At 44.1% G+C, this 12,714-nt stretch overlaps 1 protein-coding gene across 13 annotated transcripts in view; it reads left to right on the top strand.

Moving 5' to 3' along the window:
• Positions 1–12,714, top strand: part of EPB41L2 (erythrocyte membrane protein band 4.1 like 2) — a 226,742-nt gene that overhangs the window by 149,829 nt on the left and 64,199 nt on the right. For all 13 annotated transcript variants that reach the window (XM_090039111.1, XM_090039110.1, XM_090039105.1 and 10 more), the window contains one exon: positions 8,877–8,919. In XM_090039111.1, coding sequence (XP_089895237.1) covers positions 8,877–8,919 — 43 coding nt within the window. The remainder of the gene's footprint in view (positions 1–8,876; positions 8,920–12,714) is intronic.

Genomic DNA, 12,714 nt, shown 5'->3' with positions numbered 1-12,714 from the left:
TTACAGGTTTTAAAAGCTGGTCATCTTTTCTATTCCCACTTTCTGTATTAAGAATCTTAAGATTGAATTGTTTTCTCATCTTGGCACCAGCTCTTTCTGATTCATTTTTTCCTGCTGTGGTTGTTGCCTCCTCAGATTAAAATGCCACAAATCTCTGACCTCCAGCCCAGTCGGTGCTAAATGCTGAATGATGTGTTTTTCTCATTCTTGTGCACTCGTCACAGCCTTCCATTTACGAGCCAGCTGTTGTGCTAGACTGCAGCTGCGGGGTGTGGAATCTGAATGCCAGGCACTCTTTAGAGTGCAGAATTAGAGCTGTTCCCTAATACAACATCAGGGGTACCATCATCAGGGGTAGGGGGGGCCTTGTTAACTTTTCCAAGTAAGTGCTCTATGGAGCTGGGAGAGTTATATTGTAACTTAAGATGAGATGAGCTTCATTGGCATTTATTGCAATTTTTAAAGCTATTAAAGCAAATTAATGTTAATCTCTAATTTTCAGAATTTGTAGAAGCATTAAAGTTGTTTACTCAAAATTTAAATGGAGTATAGAGTAATGGAATCAACAGGGAGTTCATGAATGCTCCATTAATACTCAGATTTTTGCATTAGCACAAGAAACTTTATGCTCTTATGTTCTGTACTACAGCTGGAAATGCTGCTTTTCTGGATTGGTACAAATCTTTTTTGTGTTTTGTGGTGAGAGAGAATATTTTGACATTCGCAGAGCAGTGACTTATCAGACTCCTCTTTTATCTTTACTGTTAACAGACAGCTCTTGCTAGTTCCTACTGGAGCAAAGTAGCTTGCATATATTTAAATCTATTGTACTGAAACACTTAATGATCCTTTCCATAATAATCGAGAATAAAATAATCCATTTCAGCATAGACTGTTTTGATACTCCAACCAAAATAAAAGGCACAGAAAAACATAATGTTTTGGCTTGTATGCGAGTTGTTAATTTATAGGGTCATTCCAGTATTATATGTGTAGTCTCTTATATTATATGGAACATCTGACTTTGTGGTACAGCACACAAGGAATTGTTCCTTGAATTTAAACTATCCCCACATATTGTTAGAGACTAAAATGAACCGCCTGTACAAAAGAAATGACAAAAACCATTTCCTGCCTTGTATGTTCCTACTTTCTAATCATAATTTCATAATTGATAGGGTTGGAAGGAACCTGAGCAGATCATCAAGTCTGGCCCCCTGCCCTGGCAGGAAAGAGTACTGGGGTCAAATGACCCTGGCCAGGTTTTCATCCAGCCTCCTTTTAAAGACCCCAAGGGTAGGAGCCAGCACCACTTCTCTTGGAAGTTGGTTCCAGATCCTAGCCACCCTGACAGTGAAGTAGCGCCTCCTGAATCTACCCTCTGCCAGCTTGTAACCGTTATTTCTTGTCACTCCTGGTAGTGCTCAGGGGAACAGGGACTCCCCCAATCAGTCCACCCTAACCAGTTTGTAAATGACCACTAGATTCCCCCTCAGCCTTCTTTTGTGGAGGCTGAACAGGTTCAGGTCCCTTAACCTCTCCTCGTAGGGCCTGCCCTGCTGACCCCTGATCATGCGAGTGGCCCTCCTCTGGACCCTCTCCATGTTGTCCACATCCCTCCTGAAGTGCACCGCCCAGAATTGGACGCAGTACTCCAGCTGTGGCCTTACCAGTGCCTAATAGAGGGGGAGGATCACCTCCTTGGACCTGCTTGGGATGCACCTGTGGATTCATGAAAAGGTATGGTGGGCCTTCCTGACTTCATCCCCACACTGCTGGCCCATGTTCATATTGGCCTCAATAATGACTCCAAGATCCTTCTCTGCCTCTGCACGACAAGAAGGGAGTTCCCCAGCATGTAGGTCTGCTGCTGGTTCTTCCTCCCCAGGTGCACTCAATATAGATTAAGTGAGAAGATGCTTCTCTCTATAAACAAATACCACATCAACAGTTTACTCATGCACCATGCTCTTTTGTAATGGTAATACCAAAATATTATTATTGTAAAAATAGCACATATATGTGGTCATGTATAAAAAGCACATACAAAATACAATTTGAAACAGGTTCAAACTGTTAACTTTTGTATATGAAAGAACCTTTTGAAAAATATAAACTTTCATCATTAGTTATAGGCTATATGGGGAGATCTGTAGAGAAGAACCTACTGAATTTTGAAAAGCTTGTCTTTTAAATCATAGTTGTTGATATAATCCAGTGCACTATTTCTTCATTTGATTGGTGTTAATGCTAGAATTGAAAACCTAGATGGGAGACACCAGTGGTGAAGTCCTGGCCCTATTGAAGTAGGTTGAAAAATCCAGTTAGCTTTAATAAGGTGAAGGCTTCACCCTGAAAATCTTTTTTCACTAGATGACATTTGTGATTTATGGCTTGGAAAAAAGGATATGCTTATTACACTGTGAAAAAAGGAGCAAGCAGACTGTATAATTAGGGAATTTTGCCCAATCGGGAGTGAATTACTCATGAAAGAATCAGGACTAAAACTGTGCTTATGTAAGTTGCATCAATGTGGACATTCTGTGCACTGTTAACCTGTGCACCAGGTTACCCATTTGGTCATGGGATACAAGCTGTTATGTGCTTTTTGTCATCTAATGATGAAATTCCGTAATAGTGCTTGGTATAAGCATCTACCTTTAGAATGGCTGTTCCTCCGTTTCAAATCCTAGTGTAATTACATTCATTTTGTAGCATTGCAAAGTTACACTCGTATAAATGAATTATATGTCCAGGCCCTTAGGCAGAGCATTCCAGACTTCCTGAGAGCATTTCAAAAAGAAATGTTTTTTCTAAAACAATTATACAGGCTGCAGTAGCTTGGAGGCATTCATAAGAGCCATCACATGTAAAAGTAGTTTCCTTTTAGTCTTTTAATTTAGGAAATCCTTAACTATTTCCATAACTCAGGGTATTTCATAGAAATGTATAATAATTTTACTTAGTTTTTTAAAAAGTTGCTTTTATTTTGAAATTCCATTACAATGGAAAGTAACAAAGAAAGAAAAAAGTCTTTGTTCTGTTGTGGAGGGGAAACCTTTGCATTGCTGAAATTACTCAGTTTCATTTTTTTTCAATAATTGAAATGAGGTACTCTTACATAAAAATCAGATACTCCAAATCCTTATGTACAGAAAGTTAGGATATGAAGGAGTGGAAAATCTTTTTCTTTATGCTATAAATGCATTTTACTACTTGTAGGTGTTGATACTGGTTTTTGAAACTAAGAATTTGTCTAGGAAACTTGTATGTAAGTGCATGAATGTAATTAACACATTCCTAATGTAGACAAAATGGTGCAGAACAAAAGTTAATCATAGAATCTTAGAAAATTAGGGTTGTCAGGGACCTCAGGAGGTCATCTAGTCCAACCGGCTGCTCAAACCAGGACCATCCCTAACTAGATCATTCCAGCCAGCATTTTGTCAAGCCAGACCTTGAAAACCTTCAAGGATGGAGATTCCACCACTGCCCTTGGTAACCTGTTCAGTGCTTTACCACCCTCCAAGTAAAAGAGTTTTTCCAAATATCCTGCCTAAACCTGCCTTGCTGCAACTTGAAACTATGTTCCTTGTGTTGTCATCTGTTACCACTGAGAAGTCTTGACAGCTAGAAGATTACAGAACAAGGAGCAGTGATCTTAATGGAATCACCCTTCAGAAAGTTAAAGCCTGCTATCAAATCCCCTCTGTCTTTTAGTCTGCAGAATAAATAACCCCAGTTCCCACAGCCTCTCCTCAGAAGTCATGTGCCCCAGCCCCGAACCATTTTCGTTGCTCTCTGATGGATTTTTGTCCAACTTGTCCATATCTTTTTGGGTGTGGGGGTGCGGAAAAAACTGGACACACGGAACAAATTACTTTGTAAATTATTTATTTGTGCTAGTGCATTGAATATACTTCAAGGATTTGGACTAGGGTAACAATAACAACATGGAACTGCATTTGGTGATGTTGGACTGAATTTAGCTTGGGCAAGAAAAGACTGGTTGACACACTGGAAGGATGTGTAGTACTGGAGGAAAGCTACAGGCAGTATAATCTGAAGAGTGGGCTGCATTGCAGTGGAAGAATGTAGGTAGATCAGTCAGAACATGCACCTTTGTGGCCTTTGCTTTGCTGGTTTAGTGCCTTTGAGCGCCCCCCCAGAAGATTTTAAAATTTTCAAGATGGCATGTAAGAGAGCATAAAAACAGTGTTCTGAGCAGTCTAGCCAGCAGTTTGCTGACATCGGCTGGGGGAAGAATGCCACCTGGTTGAAGCTGCTGCTCACAACACCTTGAAGATACAGGGTAGGAGCTATGGGAAAGGTGGAGGCTCCTGGTCCGGGGGCATGATCCAAAGCTACACCCTGCTGGGACTGGATGGTGCGGTGGGACTAATGGTGGTGGAGCAGTCTCCAGGAAATGCCACATCTGTGCCTTCCCAGTGAAGGGAGAGTATAGGACGCCAGAAAGCTTCAGGCTCCACTGCCGTGCAAGTGACCCCATGGAAGGGAAAGGTTAGGAGAGGACACCCTGAAGTCAGACCAAGAGTCCAGGATCACGGTGAGTCCTGATGCAGGGCCCAGGTCAGGAAGGGACCCAAGGCAGCTTTCAGGCTCACTGCAGGTTGTGAGTTGCATTAAGGAGTCAGATGTAAGGCTCCAGGTGGGTGGGACCCTAAGCCGATGAGTGAGCTAGATGTAAGGCTTCTTGGGCAAGGGAATTAAGGGGATTGAAGCCCCAGTATGGGGCTGTGAGGGGGACCGAGAGGGTCCAAAGCTGGGCAGGGAACCTGGGAAAAAGGTAGGGGCTAGGAGCCCTGAGTGGGGGTTTATGAGTTCTGATGTGAGACACAGAGATTACAAACCCCAGTGTGAGGGCACAGGAGTGAGTCCAGTTGTGAGGCACTGGTGTGAGGGCACAGGAGTGCAGATCCCAGTGTGGGGCATTGGAGAGATACAGATGTCATCTGCAAGGCATGGGGCACGATACAGGGAAGGTCAGAACCATGTATGATGCCCTTGGCATCAGGGCAAGTAAATGGGCAGCCTCCCACCTTTTTATCATCTTCTAATTAATATCATCAAAGGCATGGCAGGTGAGGTAGGCGGGTGGTTTGCCCTGAGACAAATGGGTGGGCCAATGTTCAGAATGGCCCCAGGACATCCACTTGTTATTTATTAGAAGTAAAAATCTTGAATGCTTGACCCTGAAAGTTAAATCTCTAAGGTACTTGAAATAAAATATTAAACATTAAAATAATGGCACAGTTGAGATTGGAGGAGTTTTATGCCCCATCGCAAACATTGTACCTCCTGCCATGCAGATCTGGAATGACAGGAGGTACAAGGTTGGGCTGGGGCATAAAATTTCTCTGATCCCAATTGTGCCTCTGTGGAGCTGCTCTCAGCTTTATCCTGTGGATCAGACAGCTCTGTCTCAGACCTAGGGTTGCTCATAGTCCCAGGACCAGTTTGAGACTCAGGACTGTCTTGTCCAGAGCCAACAATCAGCTAGCTCGCTATTAGCCCTGGCTCTGGGACAGTCCTAGGACCTCCAACCCTATGTGGTTTTCAGAAGTCCCAGGGCCTGGAATCCTGGCACTGGGGACCCTTTCCCCCATCCAGGAGTCCCATTACCCCAAGACATCTAAGACCTGCCTGTATAGCCCAGCTTCCTGCCACCCAGCATTTGAAAGCGATTTGCCATGCAGCCGCTCAGCTTCCCTCACCAGGAACCTTGCAACCTGCACCTTATTTACAATATTGAGACTAGGGCTGTCTCAGTTTCAATAATAACCCTGTTCCTATGCTGATGCTGACAATCAGCTGATTTTTGTCAGCATCAGGAGGGGTATTACACATGCAATTTGTGGCATCATACAAATGAGCCACAAAGATGTTCCACATGCATTTGTTGTTGATCAAATTTGTGGCTAGTTTGCCATTTTATGGCACCATAAATTGGTTGAATGTGAACACTGTTACCATTTTTGGTGCTATTGATACCTAAATTATGCCTTCAATTTAATATGTACCAGGGGCCTAACTCTTTCCTCCTCCCATTGGCCCCATTCTTGAAATGCCTTAACCCCTACAGGCACAAAGGGTGGTGTGTGTGGAATTTAGAAATAAATGTGTGTGATCAAAGGGAGCAGGAGGGCACAAAAGCCCCCATGGCTCACCAAAAACATCTGGGAATGTCTCCTAGCTAAAAGAGAGGTGCACACACAAAGGAAGGGAGGGGCCATCACCAGGTAAGATTATACTGCAGTTGCTCAGGGATGCAGAAGGTCGGTCAGGAAGGCCAAGGCAGAGATGGAACTGGGACTAGCTTCCCGGATTAAGACAACAAGAAGTCCTTTTTTAAATACACAGGGGGCAAAAAGAAGGTACCGGGTAATGTGGGACCCCTGCAAGACACGCCACGAAATTTGGTCGTCACACCAGATGACAAAGCTAACCTATTTAACGACTTCTTTGCCTCCATTTTCCTGAGCAGGGACCAGATCAGCCCCCTCACTGGGCCCCCCTCAAGCCCCAGGGGAGGTGCACCTACGCCAAGGATCAGTGAGGATCTAGTCAGGGAACTTCTGGAGGAACTGGACTTATTTAAATCAGCTGGTCCGGATGATCTCCACCCCAGAGTGCTGAGGGAATTAGCTGAGTTCATTGCAGGACCCCTGGCATGGCTTTACGAGCACTCGTGGTGCTCTGGTGTGGTGCCAGAGGACTGGAAGAGGGCCAACGTGGTTTCCATCTTCAAAAAAAGGAGGAAGGAGGACCTGGGGAACTATAGGCCAGTTAGTCTTACCTCTATCCTGGGCAAGCTTTTTGAGAGAATTATTCTGGCACATGTCCATGAAGGGCCAGCAAGGGAGATTATGCTTAGGGGCAACTAACACGGGTTCATTAGCGGCAGGTCCTGTCAGACCAATCTGGTGGCCTTCTACAACCAGGTCACCAAATCCTTAGATGCAGGGGTAGCAGTGGACATAGCCTTTCTGGATTTTCGGAAGGCCTTTGACACTGTCTCTCACCCCATTCTCATTAAGAAACTGGGGGACTGTGGTGTCAACGCCTACACAGTCAAATAGGTCGCCAACTGACTGGAGGGCCGCACCCAGAGAGTGGTGGTGGATGGGTCATTGTTGACCTGGAGGGATGTGGGCAGTGGGATTCTGCAGGGCTTGGTCCTCAGGCCCGCACTGTTCAACATCTTCATCAGTGACATAGATGAGGGGGTATAAAGCACCCTTTTCAAATTTGCTGATGACCCTAAGATGTGGGGGGATGTGGGCATGTTAGAAGGAAGGAATAGGCTACAATCAGACCTAGACAGGTTACGGGGGTGGGTGGACGAGAATAGGATGGGATTCAACACTGACAGGTGCCAGGTGATACACCTGGGGAGGAAGAACTAGCACCCTATCTACAGGCTGGGGAACTCCCTTCTCATCAGTACAGAGGCAGAAAAAGATCTTGGAGACATCATTGAATATGGGCTGGCAGTGTGGGGATGCAGTCAAGAAGGCCAACTGCACCTTGTCATGCATCCACAGATGCATCTAAAGCAGGTCCAAGGAGGTGATCCTCCCCCTCTGTGCGGCACTGGTCAGGCCACAGCTGGAGTACTGTGTCCAGCTGGAGTACTGGGTGCCGCACTTCAAGAGGGATGTAGACAACATGGAGAGGGTCCAGAGGAGGGCCACTCACATGATCAGGGGGCAGCAGGGCAGGCCCTCTGAGGAGAGGCTATGGGACCTGAACCTATTCAGCCTCCACAAGACAAGGCTGAGGGGGGATCTAGTGGCCTGTTACAAACTATTCCGAGGGGCCAGCAGGCATTGGGGGAGCCCCCGTTCCCCCGAGCACCACCAGGAATGACTAGAAATAATAGTCACAAGCTGGCAGAGGGTAAATTCAGATTAGACATCAGGAGGCGCTACTTCATTGTCAGGACGGCTAGGATCTGGAACCAACTACCAAGAGAAGTCGTGCTGGCTCCTATCTTGGGGGTCTTTAAGATGAGGCTTGGCAATCACCTTCAGGGGTGCTACAGGGTGTCACACAATATTAACACTGTTAGGTATTTAAAATGATTCACAAGACTAACCCAGAGATAGCAAGTAGGGAATTCACAGTGTTAAAATAATTCTTACCTGTTGTCTTTCTGAGTTCTTTGCAATACAAGAAGAATTCTATTATTTTTCTGTAGTCAAAAATCAAATGAAAATGAAGGGCTGACATTTTCTGAGTCTCAGAAGGTTGAGAAGCACTTTACTAGTTTTGTAAACTCTCTGGTCAGAGCTTTTAAGAAATATAGGAGAAAGTAAGCTTTGTTACTAGTCTTTTCCAAACCCTTTCCCGATATTACCAGGAAATGTGTGTGAATTTTGAAATAGAGAAGGGAGAAAAACACTATGGAGGACAGAAGAGAAGTGTGTCTTGTATCTTAACTTTAAACTGGTTTTGCATGTTATATAGCGATTATATCTCCCTGACATGGTGATCTCCTTTCTGTCAAAAGGTAGAATAAAGGAATTTACTTGGTGGTTTTGTCAAGTGTAATTTGCTTGAAAACCTTCAGTAGAAGATAGTATACCATCAACTAATTTACAGAAGCCCAAGGCTCAGTCTAAGAGAATGAATTCAAAGTGTTATATAATAAATTGTATGGATATGACAGTAGTTCATGGAGAATTAATGTTCAATTCTTTCTGGAAAATCTTAAATTAAGATACCTCAAGTAGAACAACAGAGTTGTACTGCCTGGTCTTTATTTGAAATATATGAAACAGTATTACTTTTTGGTTTGAATTATTTCTTTATATACTGATGTTCTTCCTTTTGGTTTTGTTTTTATTTTTTAGAATTGGTTAGACTCATCAAAGGAAATCAAGAGGCAAATTCGCAGTAAGTACTTTTGTACTTGGATGTTAAATGTTTAAACTCAATGTTTTAATTACAGAAATATGTTTTTCTAAAGTCACCTTGAATCTTTTTAAATTGAATATTGTTAGTAATTTGTCATGTTAAAGATTTGTTTAAAACAAGATTTCTTTGCAGGCCGCGTAACATACCGACAATCCTCTACATACAGTTAAGAAAATAAAATAATACATGACTGTTTACAATATTGATGCCCAGATGGTGCAATACATTTTGGGGGGGTTTTATGACTGGAAGAATTGGGTATACTTCCCCTGCATTAAAACACTGTTTATTGTAGCCTATCGTTTACAGCATTGATACAGTTGATGCCAGCGTGTGTGTCTCTCTTCAGTGTGTAAACCCAGTGGTAGAGAACTGCACTAGCATAATTTAAATTTCTTGTCTTCTAGGTCAGGGATAGGTGACCTCTGGCACACATGCCAATTAGTGGCACCCAGAGACGTTTTCCTTGGTATGCCAGGAAGTGTGTCAAGGAAAGTGTTTAAATTTTTTTTTTGAAGTTGCTGCTCTGGGCTCTCTGTAGTAGTGACAGCTCCCAGCACCACAGCAGGCACTGGGGGCAGGGGCAGGAGAACACAGGCCAGGATGCAGGTAGGGACCCATTTCTGTGATGGTATGTGGGAGAACCTGCAAAATCAAAGGAACTGCCGTGCACCCCACTCCCACTGATTTTGCAGGTTCCCCTGTGCCCCCTCTCCACCACTTGCCTCCTAATCAGCAGGTAGGCGAAAACTGTGCTTTTAAATATGGTATGATTTTTGCCTCCCAGCTGGACAGCAACAGACAGCAGGGCTGCCAGGGCCCCTTGGCCAATAAGCAGCGAATGGCAAAAACAGTGCCATATTTAAAACTGTGGGTTTTGCCTCCCTGTGGATCAGGAGTGAGCGGTAAGCAGCGGGGCTTCTCCACCAATCAGTGTTGGGGGGTTACACAGGGGAACCTGCAAAGAATAAAGGAGCCTCTGCCCAGCCCACTCCCTCCATTAATTTGGTACGTACCTAATAAGGGGTGACATGAAGGGGAGGGCACTGGGGGGCTATAGCCACCCCAAAATTTGCCTTAGCCCCCTGTAGCCACCTCTCCAAGTGCTGCCTCTTGCCACCTGGGCTGCTGCCACTTGCCCCACAGTTGAGCCTGCCTGGCTCCCACCCGCAGCGCAGCCCCACCAGGAAGAAGCTGTTGCCACCCCTGTTCCTAATCATGGTCTACTCATGGGGGACATGGGGGGAGGGGGGCACACCCCCCCCCCCCGATTTCTGCTGCTGTCAGGAGTCCAAGCGGCTTGCACTGTGCTGCTGGCCAGGTCTGGAGCTTGGGCCACGACAAGCGGCCTGAACCCATGCCTGCCTCAGTGCCACCTCTGTCCCCATCCACCTGCCTGCGTTGTTGCAGGGTGGGGAGGGGATGGGAAGGGGCAGCAGCAGCAGCCACCGCTGCCTCATGGCCCCAGGCACCTGCATTGCTGAGGGGGATGAGGGTGGGCAGGCTCTGGAGGCCCTTTGTCGTAGTTTCTTCCTCCTCTTTCCCTTCCCCAATCTTTCTCTTTTCCTTTTTTCCCATCGTTTTTGTTTCCCTGCCCCCTTTCTCTTTCCCCATTCTTTTTCTTCCCTCGCTCCCCTCTTTCTCTTTCTTCCCCCTCTCTCCTCTCTCATCACAACGTGCTTAACAAAACAAAATAAAATTCACAACAACAAAGGTAGTATATGAAGTTGTATTTATTGTCACCAGGTTAGAATTTTTAGAAAACCTAGTATTTACTGTAAAAAACAACCCCCCCCCAAAAACCTAAACAAAAAAAACCCAACCCCCCCAAAAAAAATTACCCCCCAACATTTATGATTATTAACTATATTAATATGCTGTGTATCCTGCCATGTGCCCCCCATACTGGTTTTGTTTCTCTGGCATGCCAGAATTCTGGCACCTTACAAGGTAGACATTGTGGGGTTTTTGGCACTCCAGCCAAAAACATTGCCTTACCCCTGTTTTAGGTAGTGTTGGATTTAATCAGATTTGTGTTACTAATTTTGTTAGCTGTGAAGTGGGTTAGGTTAGCAACCTGAGTTAAAGTGGCTCCCAGATTATAATCCAGGGACTTTTTTTTTTTTATAACAAAGGTGTTGCAAAATCATTTTAAAATTTTAAGGGTGGTGCAGAGAGCCATGCAATATTAGCGCTGTTAGGTTTGTAGACACGATTCACAGGATAAACCCAGAGATTTTCAAATGGAAATCAATAGCGTCAAAAACATTCTGGCCTGTTGTGAGCTTTCTGAGTTCTTTGCAACAGAGGAATTGCTTTATTATTTTCCATTGTCAATGAGTGAAAGCTAAGAGATGTCATTTTCGGAGGGGTGCCAGGAGTGTAAGGAGGCATGCCTGGGGTTTAAAAAGGCTGAAAACTAATGCTCTAATTTACACAGCTTAAAGCTAGGCTGAACAGCCAGGTTGAAAGACCCGTGTTCTTGAAAAGTTTTGTTTGTGATCAGGATCATGCAACCCTAATAAAGCTAAGAGAACTATTAACCCAAAACAGGACTCTAAGGTCACCTACATATGTGCCTGATGCCTTCTCAGCTGCCTGCTAATAAGCATGTGTCAGGGCAGACTCGATATAATTAGCATGCTCCAGCAGCCTCAGCATCATGGATTCAGCATCCCTATGCTTCAAAATGGCAGCAGGGGCACTTTAACTAAAGCTCATCAAACAAGCTGTGGTTAAAGTGCCCCCACTGCCATTTGGAAGGGTGGGACACTGAATACATGAGACATTGCAGGCACCTTAATTAGGGCAACTCCCATGAGCCACTCTAAAGAACCTTTCCCCCACCCCGGGCTCTAAGATGAGAGAGGGAAGCGCAGTATTTAACATGCTTAAAATATTTGTCAACACTAAAAAGGAAATTGTTTTAATTTATTTAACATTGCACAAGATTTGTGCGACTGCTAGCAGTGAGATGAAATTGACAGAGAAGGTGGAAACTTCTTGGCAGGTAGCTCTCATAAGTGAAGAAGCCTCATTCTTTGAAACAGTTCACTGTAAACCTAGATCAGAGTATGAAGTGCATCCTTGGATTTGGCAGGTAGGTGCAGCATATTATATTTTAATTGTTTCCATATCTGATCTTCATAATTTTCCCTTCTCAGAAGCTAAATATGATTTTGAAAGGTCTATTTTAGTATACATAAGAGATCATTTAGACCTTCCTTTCTAAATCTCATGTAAAGGCAAGCAGGGGAGACATTTTCTAGTTTAGTATTAGGCATCCTAGATGCATCAGAGGAGCAGTCATACCAGAGCAGAGCAGAGAATTCTGAATGAATTCCCCTATTTATCTCAAACAATCAAAAGAAAAAGACATTAGAGCCCCTGATGTTCATATGGGAGATATGTGTATAATATATATAGCCCCAGTCCTGATACCAAAAATAAGGAGCAAGTTGCAAGGTTCCTGGTGAGGAAATCCAAGGGCTGCATAGCAAGTTACTCCACATGCTATATATAGATATTAATTCATTCATTCATTCATTCATTCATTTCAGTTATTTAAAACCTTTACATTGTTTCAGGATCAAAACCAAAGATTTTCAATGCTGCGTATGTTACAGGTTTCTTTCCAGTTCATTGTTCAGTCTGCTGAGAGAACATGCTTTCAAAAGTACTCTATAATTATTGTATGATACCTTCTAAAATGCTGATGATGAGGTCAGTGAGCTAAATAACATCTTGAATGCTCCACATCTGTTAAATATTAGT

Source organism: Crocodylus siamensis, chromosome 1 (genome assembly GCF_052110815.1).
Source record: "Crocodylus siamensis isolate JL-2025a chromosome 1, ASM5211081v1, whole genome shotgun sequence".
NCBI lineage: Eukaryota > Metazoa > Chordata > Crocodylia > Crocodylidae > Crocodylus > Crocodylus siamensis.
The sequence above is the reverse complement of the archived record's forward strand: the minus strand, read 5'-3'. Positions and strand labels throughout refer to the sequence as shown.